This window comes from Mauremys mutica, chromosome 8 (assembly GCF_020497125.1).
Source record: "Mauremys mutica isolate MM-2020 ecotype Southern chromosome 8, ASM2049712v1, whole genome shotgun sequence".
In the NCBI taxonomy this organism is placed as follows: domain Eukaryota; kingdom Metazoa; phylum Chordata; order Testudines; family Geoemydidae; genus Mauremys; species Mauremys mutica.
Genome location: NC_059079.1, coordinates 16,472,493 through 16,494,937, shown reverse-complemented (window position 1 = coordinate 16,494,937; position 22,445 = coordinate 16,472,493). Strand labels below are relative to the sequence as shown.

The 22,445-nt window shown below is 43.7% G+C and overlaps 1 protein-coding gene across 7 annotated transcripts in view; it reads right to left on the bottom strand.

Annotated features, from left to right (window-relative positions):
* The window catches only part of PATJ (PATJ crumbs cell polarity complex component), a 216,834-nt gene that overhangs the window by 57,054 nt on the left and 137,335 nt on the right, over nt 1–22,445 (bottom strand). For all 7 annotated transcript variants that reach the window (XM_045028182.1, XM_045028179.1, XM_045028180.1 and 4 more), the window contains 2 exons: nt 12,653–12,725; nt 2,671–2,763 (listed from right to left, as the gene is read on the bottom strand). In XM_045028182.1, the coding sequence (XP_044884117.1) occupies nt 2,671–2,763; nt 12,653–12,725 (166 nt within the window). The remainder of the gene's footprint in view (nt 1–2,670; nt 2,764–12,652; nt 12,726–22,445) is intronic.

Genomic DNA, 22,445 nt, shown 5'->3' with positions numbered 1-22,445 from the left:
TCATCTCCTGCACTATAATCTACACCATAATATCTGCCCAAGCTTTTTTCCTAACTGTTCTTTGTCTCTTTCAACCACTTCAGACATTGTGTATTTTTTTCATCGTAATTTGTATCTCAGTTTCCCAGCTGCAGTATGCCAAATAAGGCAGGTAGAGTAACAAAAATTTGCATTTACAGTTAGAATCCATGCATTAAAACTCCAGTTCATTTGTATTCAGGCCCATTAACATTGCAGAACTTCCGGGGTGGTTTGGACAATTCAAATGCACATATTCAACACAAGTGCTTTGTCAATCAGGAATACAAACAAACCAATGTTAGCTTGGTGGCAGATTTCAATGCTCAAATACTATATCAACTTCTGGTTCTTTGCAAAAACTCAGTGGACTTCCAAATATTTGTTTGTGATGTTCAAATATTTTCAAAAAACAAATAGGTTTGCAAAAACCAAAGACTTTGTGAAGAAAAAGAAAAACAACTCCCCCAAAACAAACAAAAAAGCCATTCCTTCAATGAAAATACCTCACATCGTTATGCATAAATAGCATGTCTCAATTAAGAACTATACTAAACTGTTGTGTGTGGGGTGGATGGTTGGGAGGCAGACAAAATGATTGTCCCAAGAAATTTTATGTTTCTGTGGGTTAGTCACTCCTCAGCATACTTAGGATTTCTCTATTTTAACCTCTAACAGAGCTTTAAAAGAAGATTAAAGCACAACCCCAGGAATTCTAGATTTCTGATAACGCACAATCCTAACACATTAAACAACCACCACCACCACGTATCAATGCAGAGTTTGATATTTATTACAGTGCACACTCTGACAGTGCCACATTAAACCAGAAGTTATGGATTTGATGCAGAAATTCTATAGCCTGTGTTATGCACGGGGACAGACTAGATGATGATAATGGTCCTTTTGATTTTAAAAATCTGTGAAGCTAGGATATAAATATGAGTGTGATTTACAGCCACAAGCTTTTTTCTGGAGTACGGAAGATACTGCCGACAAAAGTAGATGTGAATGCCTTGTTGCTGAGTATAGCTCAAGGGAAGGACCAGGGAGCTGCATACAACCGCAGTACCTCAATATAGAACAAATTGTATTTACATCTCAATCATATGAACAGGTGTAGGAAATCATACACCTGATTTTCCTCTCACTTAGATAAATCAGGAGTTACTCACTAAAACTTAATTGCACAACAACAGCGTGAAAACAGAATGAGGCTCTGTGATGCTGGAAGACCAGGCACCAGCTCATGACAAAGTCCCCATGTCCCCGCTGAACTCTGATATATACGTAGCTGAAATCTGTCTGGCTCACTTGTGGGTTAATACTGATAGGATATGTATTAGAATTATAAGAAAGCGTTTGGATTCTATTGAATTCTTGTGAGTTGCTGCATTCATTAATCTTACTTGTAATATCTGCGTTCCATATTGCAGTGTAATCTTTGAAGGGATGTATTACGAGCCTCTATGACTGCATGAATCACCATACAGGAGAGGGCCATTAATTAGAGGCTCCTTGTACACCCATCCGGAAAGAGGAAACCCACTGATACCAGACTGGCCGTGTTGGATCTTACAACTGGCAACTCCCTACATCTGGATTGAGGAATCATCGACAAGAGTACTAAAGGCTCTTAGAGTTGTTCTGCAACCCTTCTCCCCCTTCCCTCCCAGGGGGGAGAGGGGAGAGGAGTGCACTCGCATGACTCATTTTCATCAATTGAGTTTGCAACTGAGAGCATATGGCAGGAGGGTGATAAAAATACCAAACAAAAGGAACTAAGGATCTCTGTGTTGGAGAGATTTTGGAGGAGCAAGAAGTTTCTTAGGCATAAGGAAGAGATCCCCATCTCCTTATTCTGGGTTAACCCTGAAGGGCAAATTGAGCTTGCTGGTTATAGAAGCCTCTATTACCACTTAAAACCTAACTAATTCATGTGTCTATATTCACTTGCTTTAACCATGTAAATGACTAGCTTCCTTTTCCTATTTATCAGAGGGGTAGCCGTGTTAGTCTGGATCTGTAAAAGCAGCAAAGAATCCTGTGGCACCTTATAGACTAACAGACGTTTTGCAGCATGAGCTTTCGTGGGTGAATACCCACTTCTTCGGATGCAATCTTCACCCACGAAAGCTCATGCTGCAAAAGTCTGTTAGTCTATAAGGTGCCACAGGATTCTTTGCTGCTTTTCCTATTTAATACATCTCCATATAATTTATTACAGGAATGGCTACAAGCGTTGTTTCCATGTGAGATCCAAGGTATTGGGAAAGTGACTGGTACTTTGAGACTAGGAGTAAAATGAATATTGCTGTGATCCTTGGGTTTAAGAGCCATCTATCACAAAGATACCTCACATGGGTGACAAGACAGACCGGAGTATCAAAACGGAACTGTCTGTGATTTTGTTTTAGGCTGTTAATACACTTGAGGAGTTTGCACTTAGATTTCACCAACCAGCTGCATTAAGTTTAGGACTCATGACCAATCTGGGGTTTGTGCCATGGTGTTTTAACAGTCTGCCCTGAGGTTTTTATTCATGCTCTTGCACCACAGTTAGGAGTGTCCCTGACCCATTATGTTAGCACTTTTCAAGCTTTGAATTTTGTGGATGACTAAACACATTTCTTTAAAGATAGTGACACGTACCATTTTGATACATTCATCGTCAGTCGAGCTTTTCATGACAACTTCTGAGCTGCAATCTTCTTCACTGCTTGCATGTTCAGTGCCACTGTGATCCTAGTAAAGAGATTGTTTTAAAAAACAAAACAAAACATTGCTCCTAAATAGCTCATGATAAAATCAGAGAGCATTTATGTGATGTGATGCTTGTTTGAAATAAGGAAGAAGATCCACAATGAACCATCACTGATTAAAATCAGTGTTACAAGTTTCAGAAGGCAGGTGCTGGTCTTCATTGGTCAAGGATCAATTTACATGAGGACCACTTCTTCTTACACATGACTCCATGAATATTGTCATCAGCACTTAGGGGACAACTACTCTGACACTACTGAGGATGAAGCTCAGGAGGAAAAGGTGTTTTACTGAATGGTGCTCAGCTATGGAACTCCCTTCTGCAATAGGTGAAGATGAGCATGTTTCACCTCCTTTAGAGCACATGCACCACACACCCGTTGCACAGTAGAGGCAGCGATATGACAGATGAGGAGTTTTCTTCCTTCTTTAAAGGTCTCACACCAAAAAGAGCCAATGGAACATACAACACTACTATAGTTGAAGCAGAGAAAATGGTCTTACTAAAATAATGCTGAAACAATTTTTGTATTTGGTGCATAGATACCATGGTGACTTGTGCTTTCCACATATATACAGAGAGCATAATCATGACTGAGAAATGACGCAGCACATGCTTAAGAAAGGGCTATTTAAAAAAACCTTTCCAAACCAAGAGGATAGAAGTAGAAACTTTAGCCTCTTTTCTTTCCCTAACAAACGTGATATGTTTTTACCTGAGAATTTTATTCCTTTTACCCAGCTCCTGAAGACAAAGAGATGTTTTTAGGGCTGTTTCCTCTCTCTCTCTCTTTTTTTTTTTAATCGTTCAAATGAATTCAAGTCATTGCTCTACATCCCAAGCACACTCTTCCTTACAAAGCAAAATTGACTATATATTACCAATCCAATTTCCTGCAAAGATCTTCACTAGCAGATTTCTTTACCAGGCTATTCTAAATTCTTGTTAGGCATTGAACAGGTAAAATGGGAATTATGCAAATGGCCACCTTGCCATCTGAAGAGGTAATCTACTTCTCTCCATTCTTTAGGAGGCTCACTCTATTCAGTATTCACAAACAATGTCTCATCCCAGTTACAAAACATTATGTAAGAGGTGGCTTTATGATATATTAAGGTTCTTGCAAACAGAGCTTCTATTAGACTTATACACTATATTTCGGTTTAACTAGTTCATTTTGTACCAGTACTTCGCCTATTGTGGTCCGGTCCTATGGTTTCACAGAAATAAATATGTCCCCAAGTTACAGGAGTGTTTGCTAGTCAGCCATTTTTCTCATTAAACTACTTCAATCAAAATGAAGAGATCAACATTAATTCTGTTTAGCAATAGTATTTTGCAGTTATGTAGGCATCATGACATACTGCTAAATTATTAGCTCACCCACCTGTGTCTCTCCAGGCCTGTTTTATAAGATACAACAATTCTTATGCAAACTACAAGCCACACATATTGTTAAACATCTACTTAGTCTCTCCTCTGAAAGTACATAATATGGTCTACATTTTAAGATATGATTAATTTACAGCAAAAAATGTAATATAAAGCCCTACATAATTATGACAGCCATTTGAAGTATTTTTTAAAGTGGTGTCAAATGTCTGATGGATAGCCCCAGAAATCAAAATCCTGCATGTAGTGAGGCAGCCTGGCTCCCGGCCGCACCTGAGAGGGAGGAACCAGAACAGCCACCTCAGTGGGCGGAGCCACCGCCGCCTGTCCCCGCCCCCCGGAAGTCAAGGGGCGGGACAGGAAGTATAAAGGCCCGGCCCCAACACTCAGTTGTTGCCCGGCGGCCGGAGAGGATAGACGCTCCTGACCGAGCTCCCGCTGGACCGAGCCTTCCCCGAGCCAGGTATCCGGAGGTGGACGGACCGAGCCTTCCCCGAGCCAGGTATCCGGAGGAGGACTGGCCGAGCCTGCCCCGAGCCCGGTACCCTGAGGAGGACTGGCCGAGCCTGCCCCGAGCCCGGTACCCCGAGGAGCCGTTCGAGCGCTACCCCGACCCGAGTCCTGAGGAGCAGCCCGAGCCAGCCAGCCCTCCGCACGTCGGGGAGCCCATGGTGTGGGACCCCGCGCCCGACCCCAGAGACGAGCAGGTACCCATAGAGGGGGAGATGGAGTGTAGCCTGGGGGTAGCCGACCCCTGTCAGGCTGTAGGCACCGAGGTGCCCATGTCAGTGTGTTGCGGTCAGGACCCCACTGACCAGCGGCAGTGATAGCTGCTAATAGGGCCCCGGGCTGGGACACAGTGGAGTGGGTGGGCCTGTGTCCCCCCTGCCACCCCACTCACGGGTGGCAGTCTCCCCCTCACACCAGCGTGCAGGCACAGAAGCCTACACTTGCCTGATTGCTGCTCAGCTCCTGAGACAAGGACCTGAGCCCCTTGAACTTTTGTTGTTGCTCAGCTCCTGGGACAAGGACCTGAGCCCCTTGAACTTTTGTTGTTGCTCAGCTCCTGGGACAAGGACCTGAGCCCCTTGAACTATTGGTTGTTGCCCCGCCCTGACCTAGGGCTTGGGCTTACTGACTATTGGTGTTGCTCAGTTCCTGCTGTAAGGATCTGAGCCTAGAACTGCTGTTGTGCTGCCCCGCCCTGACTGAGGGCCTGGGCTTACCTTATTGACTCTGGGTGCTCAGCTCCTGCTGTAAGGACCTGAGACTAGAACTGCTGTTCGCTGCCCCGCCCTGACTGAGGGCCTGGGCGTACCTTATTGACTCTGTGTGCTCAGCTCCTGCTGTAAGGACCTGAGACTAGAACTGCTGTTCGCTGCCCCGCCCTGACTAAGGGGCTGGGCTTTATTGACTGTGTGCCTTTTGTTCAGCCCCTGCCTGAGGGGCGGAACCCCTGGACCTTCAGAGACTGACTGCTGATTGCCGCCGTGTAGTGAGGCGGCCTGGCTCCCGGCCGCACCTGAGAGGGCCGAGCCCCCGCACCGGACTCTTACACTGCATTTAGCCACAAAAAAGTCCCTTCACTGCACGTAACTTTACCCACCTATTGGGTCTACCTTTAAGGGTCAAACAGCAAAAGGGACAGAATTCTTTGGTTCCTGCATAGTGGTAGATTTTGGTGAAATGGACACTTGACCATGGCAACCTGGAGTGAGACTACCAAACAGAGTTCCATGAGATATGGCACAACTATCACATGAAAACAACTTCTAGTCTGATGACTTAAATTAGGTAGAAGGCTCTAAACCTATCACCAGTTCCTAAGCTATTCAACCACTCAAATAAAATGACAAACCTTTCCCTCTCTCCCCCAAATGTACATTTACACAAAGCTGATTCAAAATTTATATTGCCTTTCAGTGAAGGTTTTTAAACATGCAGCTCCACAGGAATGAACCCTTCAAGGGCAGGGTGACAGATAATACCATGAGGGTGCAAGAACACAGCAGCTGAAGTTACTACTTGTCGTACCTTTACTATTTACCAACATGAGAAGGGAGATGTTCTAGATATAGTGTAGGGGGCAACAGCAGCTACCAAGGTCATCACAAAACGACCAAGAAAACTTTAAAGTGAACCTAAAGGCTTGGTCCATAGAAACCGCAGATGAACAAGGATTCTGGCCACATGGACCAGGACCCAATGGAGCATGAAGCATCAGTTCAAAAGGCAATATTCTTATTTTACAAAAGAGATAAATGAAACCCAGGGTTTTAATTAAAGAGTTCCCCTGAAACAAAAGCTAATTAACGTAGCTTTTCTGTACAGCATCATAGCACTTGAATTGCATCATGGATGTACAATGCCTTAAACATTACTGTAACTTGAAAACTGCAGAAAGCATGCTCCAGAAGTTCCATCTAACATTGCAAAGCATGAGCTAAGGCTGCATGACTGTAATAATGCTTATTAAAATATCAAAAAGCAAATGTACCAATGACCACAATTTAACAATTCAAGGCTAGACCAAGCCCCAATTGACTCATAAAACATGCTTTGCTTTATTAGCTCAAGAAGATATAGAATTAATAAGCAGCAGCAAGGCTAGCCATGTGCTATATCTACAAGTAAGGCCTGGTCTACACTAGGACTTTAATTCGAATTTAGCAGCGTTAATTCGAACTAACCGCTCAACCGTCCACACCAGGAAGCCATTTAATTCGAACTAGAGGGCTCTTTAGTTCGAATTCGGTACTCCACCCCGACAGGTGGAGTAACGCTATATTCGACATGGCTAGCTCGAATTAGGCTAGGTGTGGATGCAAATCGAACTTAGTAGCTCCGGGAGCTATCCCACAGTGCACCACTCTGTTGACGCTCTGGGCAGCAGTCAGAGCTTGGATTCTCTGACCAGCCACACAGGAAATGACCCGGGAAAATTTGAATTCATTTTCCTGTCTGGGCACTTTGAATCTGACGTCCTGGCTGGACATCGGGGCGAGCTCCGCAGCACCTGCAACGATGCAGAGCTCTCCAGCAAACGGACGCTACGGAGCCTGCCACCACTGCCCCACCAGTGACCGTGGACTCTGACGATGGGACAGTGTCGACGGACAGTTCCTCGGCGATGTTCGCGGACGGGGAAGATGAGGAAAGGTTTGTGGAGGACGAGGCAGGCGAGAGCGCTTAGAACGCTGGTTTCCCCGACAGCCAGGATCTATTCATCACCGTCACGGAGATCCCCTACCAACCCTCCCCGGCCATGAACCCGGATCCTGAATCAGGGGAAGGAGCAGTCGGTAAGTGCTTTAACCATGTTAACTTTTATTCTTAATATAACAGGAATCTTAACTGTGTGAAAAGGAGGGCTCTCTATATATGGGGATAGAACAGAAATCATCCTTGGAGATCTCCACGAAGCTCTCCTTGCGTTAACTGAAAAGCATCAGCAGGAGGTTCCTGGGGAGAGCTGCCTTATTGGGTGCTCCGTGGTAGCACACTTTTCCGCGCAAGGCTTTCATGAGGTACTCAGGGAGCACTGCCTCCCCGAGCACGGCTGCATCGGGCCCTGGTTCGTGCTAGCTTTCACGCAGCATGCGCTCTCTATCTCCTTCAGTGACCGTCCTCAGGGTGATCTCGCTCGGAGACTCCTGCATCTAATTAGGGTAATTACTGTAATTTTACGCCTGGTCCAAAGTATTTTTAAAAAAATCTACGGACAGACGGCATAGCACAGACTCAGCACGCAGCTGCGTGACGAGCGTAACGGAAAGCCAAAGAATATAATGGACGCTCATGGAGGGAGGGGGGAATGAGGACGCAAGGTATCCCACAGTTCCTGCTGTCTCCGAAAAGTATTTGCATTCTTGGATGAGCTCCAAATGCTTCTAGGGTCAAACACAGTGTCTGCGGTGGGTCAGGGCATAGTTCGGCAATTTGCGCACACACCCCACCCACCACCAGAAGTGAAAACAATCCTCTGTTGACTCTTTTACATGTCACCCTATCTTTACTGAACGCTGCAGATAGACGCGATGGTGCAGCACTCAACACCAACATCCTTGCTCCCCCCACGCTATGGATGGCTGATGGTACAAAAAGACTGGTATCCGTCCTCATCATCAGCCTATTGGCACATGGGGCAGTGCAAAAGGACTGGTAACCATGCGTACTAGCATCTGTGAGGTCGATCAAGGGCGCCTGGCCCTAATTTTTCATGGTAGATGGTGCAGTATGGCTGGTAACCGTCCTCATCATTGCAACAGGGGGCTGAGCTCCATCAGCCCCCACCCTTCCTGTGTAAAGAAAAGATTGAATTGCCCCTGGACTAGCAGAGGGATGATGGGCTCCTTCATCCACAGTAATTAATGTCCTGCCTGGACTATCATTGCAGCTGGAGGCTTCCTTCCACTCATTTCTCACAAACAAGTCACTGTGTCTTATTCCTGCATTCTTTATTACTTCATCACACAAGTGGTGGGACAATGGTATGGTAGCCCAGGAAGGCTGTGGGAAGGGCGGAATGAACAGGTGGTGTTGTTGCAGGAGCACCCCCTGTGAATAGCATACAGCTCCAAATTTATGCAGGATCGGACACAGAGCAGCTGTGCTCTCTGGTTCTATGATACAGTGGTTCTCTAGTACACTTGCCCATAATCTAGGCAGGACTGATTCTATTTTTAGATACCAAAAAGGAGGGATTGACTCAGGGAGTCATTCCCAATTTTGGCTTTTGCGCCCCTGGCTGCTCGGCCAGGGGTACTTATGACAGCACCAAATGGTGCAGTGCAAAAGGATAGGCAACCATGCCCATCTTATTACCATCTTATTACCAATTTATGGTATGGTAGATGGTACAATATGGCTGGTAACCATCTCTGCTGTCATGCAAAAGCAAAAGCATGCTGCTGTGTAGCGCTGCTGGCCCGCCTCTGTCAGCGGCATCTAGTACACATACGGTGACATACACAAAAGGCAAAACAGTGTCCATGGTTGCCACGCTATGGCGTATGCCAGGGCAATTCTGGGAAAACGGGCTTGAAATGATTTTCTGCCGTTGCTTTCCCGGAGGAAGTAATGACTGGCGACATTTACCCAGAATCCACCGCGAAAATGATTTGTGCCCCAGCAGGCACAGGGGTCTCAACCCAGAATTCACAGAGACAGCCTAGACTCAGTTAATTGTTCGCAAAAATGTATCTTTGCAAGGAATTCACTCCCTGTTTCCCATCTCACAGCTTCCACTGTCTCCAGACCTGCCACAGCATCCCCCTCGCAGAGGCTGGCAAAGATTAGGCGGCGAAAGAAAAAGACAAGGGACAAGATGTTCGAGGAACGTATGGGCTGCTACCTAGCAGAGGCGGACCAGCAGAGCCAGTGGAGGGAGACCGTCTCTCTGTGCCAGCGCTCACACAGCGAACGGGAGGAGAGGTGGCGTGAGGAAGACAAGCAGGCGACTGAAACGCTGCTTGGACTAGTGAGGGAGCAAACGGACACGCTCAGGCGCCTTGTGGATGTTCTGCAGGACCGCAGGAGGACAGACACACCCTGCAGTGTATCTGCAACCGCACTCCCCCGCCACAAAGTCCCATACCCCCCTCACCGAAAATAATCAGGAGGAGGGGCGGCCGGGGACGTGAATACTGTCACTGCACCACAGCACAGTGCTCAAGTACCCAAAAGCTCTCATACCCTACATTTGCCGAAGTCCTTCACTTCCAGACTCACAGTAGTCCCAATCCCAGTCCCATCCCCTAACTGTCTACTTAATTAATAAAAATGCTTTGCTGTTAATTACTGTTTCCGTTATGTTTTTTCAAAGAAGACTGTGTTTGAACGGGGGGCGTGGGGAAAGGGGTGGTTAATTGCATAGGACAGTCACCTTTCCCAGGGTACAGACACGGGGGCAGGATCAGCAGCGGGTCACACACACGGTGCAGTCAGTAGGCACCCTGGTCGGTATGGGAGGTGGTTTCCAGGATCTGTGTGGGCGGGGGAGATGTGACTTTGCAGCGGGGGAGGGCGGTTACAGATCTTATACAGCGGTCCTTGTCCTGGACCGCTGAGTCACGCAGCTGAGGAATCTGTATCCGTCCTCCTCCACCACAAGGTCACATATCCGCCCGCACACAGAATTACATAAAGAGGGATGGCAGGCTCCGTTGAAAGAAGCATTCCGGCACTGCGGACCGCTCTAGGAGCAGGAGCCTGTCATTCCTTGAGTTTAGAGGCGGTCTTTACATCACCGCACACCCTACCCAGCACAGCCTGCGTCCCAGTTTCAACCCTTTCACGAAAAGTCATGAATAAAGAAACCTTTGTTAAGTAATAATGGGACATGTATTTTATTTTTACACGTGTGCTGGAAGTGGGGGTAATGGGGTGAACGGGGTATGTAACCGAAGAGGAGAGTCAACAGTAACTGGGTAAAGAAACAGGGGCAGGTTCAGCTTCTCTGTAAAGAAACTGAACAGTCACAGGTCACGCTGCTCGCTGGTATTTGAAGAGTTCCTTGTCGCTGTCCCAGGCGCCTGTATAGGGCTTCATGAGCAAGTGCATTAGCGGGCAGGCTGGGTCCCCGAGGATGACTATAGGCATCTGCACATCCACAACAGTTATTTCGTGGTCCGGGAAGAAACTACCTTCCTGCAGGCGTCTGAGCAGCCCACAGTTCCTGAAAACACACACATCATGAACCTTGCCCGGCCACCCGACGTTGATGTTTGTAAAACGTCCCATATGGTCCCCCAGTGCTTGCAGCACCATTGAAAAGTAGCCCAATTTCTCATCAGCTGACTGTGGAAGAGGTGGACGATAAAGTGCGAGGAGGAGAAAACGGCGATGATCGCAGCGGGCTCCATGCTTGCAGTGCTGTGGCGTCCGCGCTGTCACTGACCAGAAAAGTGCACGAACAGATTGCCCGCAGGCGCTTTCAAGGAGGGAGGGAGGGAGGTTGTGATTGACGGTTCAATGACGACACTTACCCAAAACCACCCTCGACACATTTCTCCCCCCAGCAGGCATTGGGGGCTCTACCCAGCATTCCAATGGGCAGCGGGGACTGCGGGAACTGTGGGATAGCTTCCCACAGTGCACCGCTTCCAAAGTCGACGCTGGCCCCGTGAATGTGGACTCAGAAATTCGAATTAATGTATTTAGTATGGATACACAAATTCGACTTCATAAGGTCGAATCCACAAATTCGAACTAAGTTGATTCGAAATAGTCTTGTAGTGTAGACAAGGCCTTAGTACCATATTTCTCAGTTATATTATTATGATGAGACATCAAATTGATAACGATGTGGTAACATTCCAGATTGCAACGCGTAGTAAGCACACTGCATTCATAAAGCTCAAAAAGGATAAAGAGAGTCACATTAGGCCTGATGCAACAACCATAATATAGAATAGCACTGTCACAATGAGGAAGCTCTTACTGTTGGAGGACAAACAAACAGAAACATCCATATGCTTTTAGTTGCTAAGATGCATATTATGATACTATACACTAAAACTCCATGTTAATACATCAGATATACTAACATACTGTCATTTCTGCTACAGAAATGTAGTATGGCTGTAACTCATATACCTAGTCTAATAGCTAGGTCACAGGACTGGGAATCAGGAGACCTGGGTTCTATTCCTGGTCATGCCAAACAGACAAGTTATTTCACCGTGCCTGTTTCCCTTTGAGTATCTTGGCTATCTAGATTGAAAGCTTTTAGGAGCTGGGATGATCTTTCGCCATGTGACTGTATGATGCTCAGTGCAACAGGGCCCTCAATCATTGTTGGGACCTATCTCTCTATGGTAATGCAAATAATAAATATGGAAATAGTTCTATTGCCTTCAGTGGGCAATGGTCAGGCCTTTAATGTTTATTTTCTCAATTCAGCTACTTGGATTTACTCCTAATGCCTCTGAAGGAATCAAAACCTCATGGGACGTCTTGGCCTTCACTTACAAGATGTCTCCCTGCATGTCTCCCACTGAAAATGCCAATTTCTTCCTGGGAGTCAAGTATCAGAGGGGTAGCCGTGTTAGTCTGGATCTATAAAAGCAGCAAAGAATCCTGTGGCACCTTATAGACTAACAGACAGTCTGTTAGTCTATAAGGTGCCACAGGATTCTTTGCTGCTCTTCCTGGGAGGACTCTCAGATTTCACTTGTGTTCCAGGCAATACCTCCCCAAAACTTTCAACCCTCTCAAAAATAATCGTGACAGGAGACAGCAAGGCTTTCGTTCAATGATTTATTTTCCTGCTGTATCACAGTAACTAAGACAATATCTTGTCACCTAGCACCATGCCAATTATTTCATTTAAAAAGCGAGGGGAAAGACACATTTGGTCCAGTTCCTACCTAATGCATATTAGCTTTCAGGATTAATCAGACAAGGTGTTTGAATGTATATTGTACTAATTATGATTAATCTAATTTAGTAAGCTCTAATCAAAAAAAAATATCTTACCTCAATAGAAGACTGGGAGCTGGAAGGTAATGGGAAAGGAGTAACAGCCATTTGGTTAACTGCATCTCCATTTCTATGAAACATCAAAAGAGGGAGAATCAGTTTATTACACATTCAGACACAAAGGTTAAACTATGTTTTGAGTTGGTCCTTGCCTCATGTATTATGATTCTTTTAGGTACAGTTTATTAGTAAAATATTTATTTTATGTAAAAACATTAGAAACCTAGAAAGGCACATTTTTCACTTCTGTTTGCATCCCTTATTAGTTAATATATGATCATCTCATGTCACCTTGGAAATAAATTAAATTATGTTCAATAGGGTTTTAGCAATTCAATAGTATTAGAGAACAATAAATGGGAAATGAAAATACAACCTTTAAAACACGTTTCGCATGGGTATTTCTTTCCCTGCTCATAAAAACATTTCAAAATCTCTTCAGGAATGGACTCCTAGTACCTACCCATGGTATGTCTAATGCACTCACCCATCAGGCATATAGGTATCATTATTGTATCTACTAAGTGTGATAGTAAAATAGCTTTTTCTTTTCAGTTCATATTTGCTGTATACATTTCTGAAAATCTGAAACATAAACTTAGCATGATTTTAACGAGGGGTGGGGAATCAGTTAATACAAAACACTAAATCCATTATGTATTAATGCATTGTTACTCAAAGATAATATTTAAATAATAATTTGAAGTATCTTTTTCCTTTTAGATGACTATGCGCTCCTAAAACAACTACTTTGTGACTATCAAAGATGTTTTTATGGAAGGCTGACAGATATTCATGCTGCCTTGCTAGACGATGTCTTGCGTGACATTCAAAATTGGTTGAAGAAATTAGGTAAACACCTTTGTGATCTTAAAACATAACCAAGGAGACTGCGGCTAATGTTGTTATAGTGTTTTAAAGAAGTATCTGACGTACAAGAAAAAAAGGGAGATTTCAAGTTTTGCTTTTAAAAAGCTGTACAAATGAATCAACAACAAAAATGTTTTTATTATTTATATTACACCAGTGCAGAGAGGCTCCAAACGAGATCAGGACCCCATTATGCTAAGTGCTCCATAACCGTAGCCTGTAAGCTCATTGGGACAGGGACTGTTTAAATAGACAAGACAGATAAAAGGAAACATCATCATTCCCACTTTACAGACAGAGGATTCAGATTATGTGACATGACCAAGATCAGACAAGAAATCTGTGGTAGCTCCAGGAACTGAACCCAGATCTCCCACATTCCAGTGTCTTAAACACAAGATTTTCTATCCTTTAATTATAGAAATAAGACATTAGGCAAATGTACATTATAAAATCACCTTTAAAATGTAAATGTCTCAAGGAAAAACATGGGTATGGTTTGTCAATTATCCCTCAAAGTGTTAAACATGTAAAACCAGGATAGCCCGATTACTCAGACAGAAAGACAATGCTAGATCAACACCCTTCAGTACAGCAGAAGATAGTGAATGCAATCATAGGCATTTGAACTGATAAATCTTACTTGCAAAGATTGATTAATTTATTTACTTCATCTTCAGCCAAGCAGCCATGCTGTTCAAAAAAATTGTCTCTATATTGATCATAATCCCTCACTTTTAGACTCTCTCAGCGTCTCCTTCTGGCCCTCCTCAAAGCTTCTCAGCACTCAGAAAATATGCTAATATCTGTGCTCCAATGACCAGTGTCAACAACCCATGCATGCAGAGGCCATGCCAGAAATCTGACATAATGAGCAGCATGAGATTTTCTTTTCATCTTCACATCATGATTTCCAAGCATGTATTACTGTACCGGTACAGCATATTAGGCAAGGACATTTCTTCCTGCTTTTGTTTTCACAATGATACACTGCAATTACATGGCAGTTCTCACATATGAGAATTAATCAGCAAATCTAAGCTGTCTAAGAAACCTAGCAATTTTTGCCTACTATTAATTCAGCTTATACAGCTTTCTTCCCCCACCAGCAATGGACAAAGTCTTACATAAGCACTAATAGCATGAACGGTAGCATAACCTACAGCTCATGATGCAAAATGTATAGCCTGATGGTAATGCACACATCTTAATCTTTGTGAGAAATGCTGTTATAATTCTAAAACACTGCTAAACATAAATCTTAATATCAATATTTTAAAATTGTTTTTACTTACATAAAATAGTTTCTACTGAACTTACATACACCATCATCAGGTTTACAAACGTATGTCATTTTAAACAGATGGTAATTTGTATTCCATATAATAAAAAATTACAATAATTCCTGGGGGGGAAAACAGGGTTGCAAAAAGTCACAATTTGTAATCTATCCCTGTTGTAATTGACAAATTCAAACACTAATATTTCTTCAACAGAGACTGCTTCAAAGCAGATTCAAAGTGGGAGCATATTTTAAAATCACAGTGCTAATAATAAATTGCTTTTTGTGCTCCACTCCCAGAAATTTCCTTGATTAAAACAGGAATTTATTTAAAATTAAAATGAATCATCATCGTCTTTTGATGTTGGAGCAGATGCTTAGTGGTTTGAATTGCAGTGGTTGCAAGTGAAAATTCAGCACGTGCCATTCGTTACTACGGTTACCACTAAGAAACCTGTTCTAAGCTACTATTTCATGCAAAATATTACCCAGCATCAACTTGTGCATAGATTTCCTGGAAGCACATGTTCACATCTCATCAGGGTCGACACAGTCCTTCATTTTGTCAAGGTCAAAGCAACTTTCATGCAATTTACACACTATGCTCACCTTGCCGATATAATTTTAAAAACTAAATCGCTCCATTTTGCAAGGATATTAAACATCCCATAATTTTACACCACTGTCCTTATTGCAACTCTCCTCCATAGTTTGTGTAGGATACTGCGTGCATATTGTCCACCTGATTGTTGTACTCACACCAAAGACGTGTCTGCATTTCAGCGGTGTTGTATGTCTATATGATGTGAAGCACTTTGGGATGGAAGGCTCCCCATGTTTTCACTTTAGTGAGAGAGAAAAGAGTGCTGACTGATTATGTCAATAGCAGTCACTCTCTCATAGTGCTGAAGCAATAAGAAACTCAGTTAGTGCAAAGGATCAAGGCAAGCAGGACTGAAGCCAATGCATAAGTGGCAGAAAGCTTGCAATTTTGGCAAGGCCTGCCCACCCAGTTCTCTCCCACATTCCTGTTTGATCAAGTTACCATACTTCCCTCCTCTTCACCACACTAAGTATAAACCATTAGACATGCCTGTCCCTCCACTCCCTAACAGGAAGCAAATTTGTGTGTGTACACACACACACACGCGCGCACACACACAGAGTCACTGGAGGGACAGTTGTTAGACAGAAGTGGTCAGGCTGATATTAGAAGCAATATGCCCCTCTAACTGTCCCTCCAGTGACTCTTTGCTATTATGCATCAGCTTGAGAGATTTTTTCCTACCAACATTGGGAATGCCCTCATCTTTCCCCCTTTTTTTTCAGTCTGCACTTAACTAGCTGTTTATTTTATGACAATCATTTAAAATGAACATTTAATCTGTGCTGCAGAGTAGGCTGGATCATTGCAATCTTAAAAATAAGAGAATGAATGTCTTGACTTCCTCATATATAAGTACCAAAACAGGAGAACCCTAGGAGGAAGTTAAACAATATATGGGGGAATGGGAGAATTTCAGACCTGGAAATAAAGTGTTTGGCATCAGCCCATTTTTGATCTTTTCTGGAAAGCAAAGCCCGACAGAATCTCTTAACAAAAATATCTTAAAATATTTTTGATATCGGAGTAAAATTTCCACTACTCTTCCAGATTACTGCTAAGTAACATTTCAAAATTTGTCTGGCAAACTGCACCCATAAGGGGCTAAGGCTGGGTATTTCAAAAAAGCCTCAGGAAACTAGCTGCTTTGTTCTTACTGAATTTCCAATGGGATTTGAGCACCTCTCTCTTCTAGGCTCCTTTGAAAATCCCAGCCAAGATAGTTGTTGTTTCCAGTACTTGGGATTCACAAAGACAAGCCCCATGTGCCATACTAGCTAGAAAACAGCACTGCCTACCACTCAATATGGTACAATGTTATTTAACATAATCTAGAGGCAATGCTTGAATTGAGCTCTGCTTCCCAAAAAGATTGTACTTTCTTTTTACAATGCTCAGGTGATTTTTTTTTTAGAAAAACACAAAAAACAACAAACTATGTTTACAGGCTGAATGTCTTCCAGTTTGTTATTAGAGAAAGCCAAGCAACAGCAACATGTGCTGAATCTAAATAAAAACCACAGTGATAATACAACTATGAACTTTTCATGTACTATTACAAGTTTATGTAACTAACTAACAAGGCTGTTGGGAAACAGCACTGTATCAAGACCTGTGTTTTGGAGTTTGGCCAGAAACAACTGTTTTAAATGACCATTGTCCACTTTATAGTGGAAAAGATCACAAATTGGCGTGAAAAACTGTCTAATACAATGGGACTTCTATGTTCCTCATTGCAATTACAGCAAAACAGCAAAAGTTTCAGGAAGGGACGGTAATGCTATTTTTAACACTATCTGGAGGTGAGAAAGTATCAGACAAGTTTTTCATACTGAACTTTAGTTTTTGAGCTGGGATTTGTTTCTTGGTAGAAATGGAAAGGCTGAAGACACCTTGTATTTCTTCTATAGTCATGACCAGCTCATCCAACCCTATACAGTACAAGCAATAAAATGTCCAAGCCCTACATCTCAGTTTATCTGCTTTGAAGTTCTTATTCTGTGCAACTTAATGTTTGATCACTTCAGTTATTTAGTTCTGACTTTCTGGTACAATAAGGTAAGGTGGAGCTGTACCAGAAACTCCTAACAAGAGAAACTTTGTAGATAAAATTCTTTGCTATCTGTGGGTGGCTCATCCCCAGTTTTCAACCATAATAAATGCAATAACACTCTGCTCTCTCCAGATCCTTAATGTTGAAAGGGACACAGCTGAAGTCATCCAAGCAGCAAACCCATCAGCACAGCTTGCAGTCATTAATACTGTCACTGCTTGCATTTTTAGCTGGAAAAGCTGTTGTATTTGCAGACAGAAAAGATGCATTGAGACTCAAGATGTCTATTGCTCTTCAATCCCAATATGGCTAGCAACGAGGTGTATGAGTTAGCTGTGTTTCAATATTTTAATTGAAATATTATAGGGAAGAGATTCAAGAAAAATCCTTTAAAAGAAGTGAGCAAACAAGCTTCCAAAGGCCTGTTAAACTGAACCACTTCTGGGGCTGACAGAATTTGGAAGCTGTGTCATCACATGAAAAAATAGCGGATACGCATACAAACTGAGACACAATCACATACCAAAGCATTTATAGTCTAAGTAAGAAAAGATAAACAACCGAGTAGAAAGGGGAGGGACATGAGAATTTTTTTTAATGAGAAGATAGAGAAGGGGGTTCAGGAAATGTAATGATGATGATTGGGCCCAGAACAGTTTATATTAAAGAGCTTATGCTTTCTCGTATAATACAGGCTAACTAGACTTCGAGCCTGTAATATTTGTTTTTTGCGGGATTTTGAAACAAACTTTTGTAGTGTATTTGGTTTACGTGCAGGGCGAGTGTACATCTAGACACAGTGAGTTTGCGGTTGTTTTCCCACCTCTTTTACTGCCTACTCATTGCAGCTGCTGCTCTGATTGCTAATAACACTTTCCCCTGGAGAGTCTTTCTTTCCATTAATATTTGAAAGGCTGCTCAGGTCAAGCAGACAGATACATCCATTGTCAGTGCACCATAATATAATGCAGGCAGCAGTGACAAGACACTTGTTCTGCTGAAGTCTAAAAGACATTACACGTGTTTACAACTTAGAAAACAACTTTTAAAATGACACCTTTTCTAGCCCAAAAGACAGTAACAGGAACAAATTCAATGGCTACAGCATTTCCCAATTCAGTACATGTAGTTGAGAAACTTATTTTTAAAAAGAGGCTCTTCTCATGCCAATGGATTCATTCATAGATGACCAAAACTGGGGAAAAAAAGGAAGATTTAAGCAAGCACTTCTACTGCCTTTATAGATGAATATCTCTTAAATGCAGCAAAGAGTCCTGTGGCACCTTCTATAAGGTGCCACAGGACTCTCTGCTGCTTTTACAGATTCAGACTAACACAGCTACCCCTCTGATACTCTCTCTTAAATGTGATCCAAAACATGTGCTAGAAATTTTCATATCCAAACGGACTCTGCAGCAAGTGAGATACCTTTATCAGGAGCCTTGTGATTTTTTAAATTACAGAAAGTTAAAAGAAAAGTGTGTCTGATCGATGCAGTGTGGCGGATTTCGCAAGCAATCTGCTCGTCTGAGACACGGCCTGACAGTCAGCACTAAATCTAGTTCTGGGGTTCAGTTTCATATGTTCTGCTTCAGCCTCTGGAGCTTTCACACCAGACACATTCCACATGCAATTAACTAATGGAGAGTGAGTTGTTGCACCTGATATTTAATTTTCAATAGCTGGGGAAAGTTACACAGGAGCTGCAGGCAAAGTCATTAATCTCCCTTGAATCCTCTGCACTGCCAAGTACAGCAACTCATTCTCCATTGCACTAACTCAGCTCTTCCATTATATTTGTGTATACTGTGCCTCAAAGACAGATGTGTGAGTATAAACACAGACAATTGTGTTTATACATCAATTATAATATGCATTTATGAATAAATTATAGGATATGCCACACAAATATATATGGTGTCAAATATCAGAGGGGTAGCCGTGTTAGTCTGGATCTGTAAAAGCAGCAAGGAGTCCTGTGGCACCTTATAGACTAACAGATGTATTGGAGCATGAACTTTCGTGGGTGAATCCGACGAAGTGGGTATTCACCCATGAAAGCTCATGCTCCAATACGTCTGTTAGTCTATAAGGTGCCACAGAACTCTTTGCTGCTTTTACAAATATATATGGGTTAGAAGTCCATGTAATCAATTGGTATGGGCATAATTAAATGAGGCAAGCCACAACTAGACTAGACACATTTATTCTAAGTTAATCATTCCTGAGTATTAAAGTGTATACGGCCAGAACTGTGTGCAAGGGACAGTCCTCACTCTAATGATACGAGCAGAATCCCTCCTCCCTGCAAATTATAACAATGGCAGCTCTAATTAGGCTGGGACTATGGTGGAGGAAGTTAGGATGGTCTTAATACATTTACAGCCAGAATAATAGAGAGAATGTTTTCCTGCTTAGAATAGAAGTATATCTGGTCAGAAGTTTTCCAGTGGAACATTTTTCTGTCAGAGGATGTTGATTTGGCAAAAATCAAAAGGTTCCACAGGAATGTGCTGATTTTGATAAATCTTTTGAGGGAAACCGGGCAGGTTTCACGGGTATCTTGACAGCTTCTTTGCACACCTCCCCAGTTCCTTGGCAACCTGGACTCACTGGCTGCTGGAGAGACTGGTACCAGGAATTTTTGAAAAACTCCATCTCGGTCTTTCCAAAAAGAACTTTTTTGAAAATGTCCCTCCCAGTGAAAATCTCACATATCTCACTGTTTGGTCTGATTTGGAATCTTCCCCCGCCACCTCTCCATAATGAAAGAGTTTCTGCAGGACAGAAATTTCAGTTCCTGAGCAGATCTAAACATAAGAAATACACCCATCTTTGATCCTTAGGAACTGAAAGATACATGCAATGGCCCTTGGTGCATTGCAGTATCTCATTCCCTCCCCCACATAACCACCACAAAGATGGCCTTGTTTCCTCCTTGAGTTCAATTTGCCACATCCCTCTTTAAAAATGCGCCCATCCCGAGCTTTTGAGCCCATCAAAAGCCACTCAGAAGAAATCACTTCCCACAAGCAAGAAGCCTCATACTCCCACCTGCCTACTTTCCTCAAGTGGCTCTCTCTTCAAGACTGAACTTTTCTGGGTTCCATGAAGAGTTCTCTTTATTTCTAACAGTGGTCAACTGCCTAACCCGTTCTGAGAGCTGGCTGGAACTCATTGCAAACAGCCTAACCTGGCCTTTCCTCCCAGTGGCCAAATGCATCCTTCTCCAGCGTCTCTTTGTGGCCTATATATATATATATATATATATATGTTTGTAGCAGGCCAAGTCAAACCAAGGAGTCCTACAGAAGCTACAAGGAGTGATTTCAAGAGAAAGAGCATTTCCCTCTATTCGGCATTGGTGAAGCCTCATCTGGAGTACTGTGTCCAGTTTTGGGCCCCACACTACAAGAAGGATGTGGAAAAATTGGAAAGAGTCCAGCGGAGGGCAACAAAAATGATTAGGGGGCTGGAGCACATGACTTATGAGGAGAGGCTGAGGGAACGGGGATTAATTTAGTCTGTAGAAGAGAAGAATGGTGGGGGGATTTGATAGCTGCTTTTAACTACCTGAAAGGGTTCCCCAAAGAGGATGGATCTAGACTGTTCTCAGTGGTAGCAGATGACAGAAAAAGGAGTAATGGTCTCAAGTTGCAGTGGGGGAGGTTTAGGTTGGATATTAGGAAACACTTTTTCACTAGGAAGGTGGTGAAGCACTGGACTGAGTTACCTAGGGAGGTGGTGGAATCTCTTTCCTTAGAGGTTTTTAAGGTCAGGCTTGACAAAGTCCTGGCTGAGATGATTTAGTTGGGGATTGGTTCTGCTTTGAGCAGGCGATTGGACTAGATGATCTCCTGAGGTCCCTTCTAACCCTGATATTCTATGATTCTATGATATCCCTTCCCAGCCAGGCCAGATTAAGTCACAGGCATGTGCATACACAAAAACAAACATTTGACAATACCAGAATCCTAGTATTAGTTTTTTAAAAGTTTCTAGACCTGATGGCTGCAAAAGAAAGCATGAAACCATGAATGATGCAATGATGCCTGTGTTTGCAGGCAGCTTGAAACCAGAGCTCGAAGACAGTGGCTCTCAAACTTTTTTTTTACTGGTGACACCTTTCACATAGCAAGTCTCTGAGTGCGACCCCTCCCTCATATACATTAAAAACACTTTTTAATATATTTAACACCATTATAAATGCTGGAGGCAAAGCGGGGTTTGGGGTGGCGGTTGACACCTCGCAACCCCTCCATATACAGGGGCGCCTCTAGACATTTCGCCGCCCCAAGCACGGCGTCATGCCGCGGGGGGGCGCTCTGCCGGTTGCCAGTCCCGCGGCTCCGGTGGACCTCCCGCAGGTGTGCCTGCGGAGGCTCCGCTGGTCCCGCGGCTTCGGTGGAGCCGCGGGACCAGCGGACCCTCCACAGGCATGCCACCGAAGGCACCCTGCCTGCTGCCCTCCCGGCAACCGGCAGAGCACGCCCCGTGGTATGCCGCCCCAAGCACGCGCTTGGCATGCTGGGGCCTGGAGCCGCCCCTGCCCATGTAATAACCTTGCAGCGCCCAGTTTGAGAACCCCTGCTCTAAGAGGTGTGAACTGCCCCCTGCATCTCTCAGACTTCCACAAAGTTATTGTTAAGGAACTGCTGAGGCTGGTGACATCATCTGCAGTAACATCACCAGAGGGCGAAACCTCTGGGGGGAGTTGGTCAGGGTGACATTTGGAGAGTGGATCTTGAGAAGGGAGATCTGGGCAGGTTAACAGGGCAGTCACAGGGAACAGGGAGTTGGAGGGTCGGACAGAAGAAGGTCTAGATAGACTTGCCTTGAGAGGGTGGCTCACTTAATAAGGGTTAGCAGAGCTCTGAGGAGGAAACCTGAAGGGAGCTCCGCTTGGTGTCCCTAGCCCCCAGAAACTTCCCATACAGGTAGATTGCAGTGGGCTTTGGAGGACAGAGTTTCTCAGAGAAAG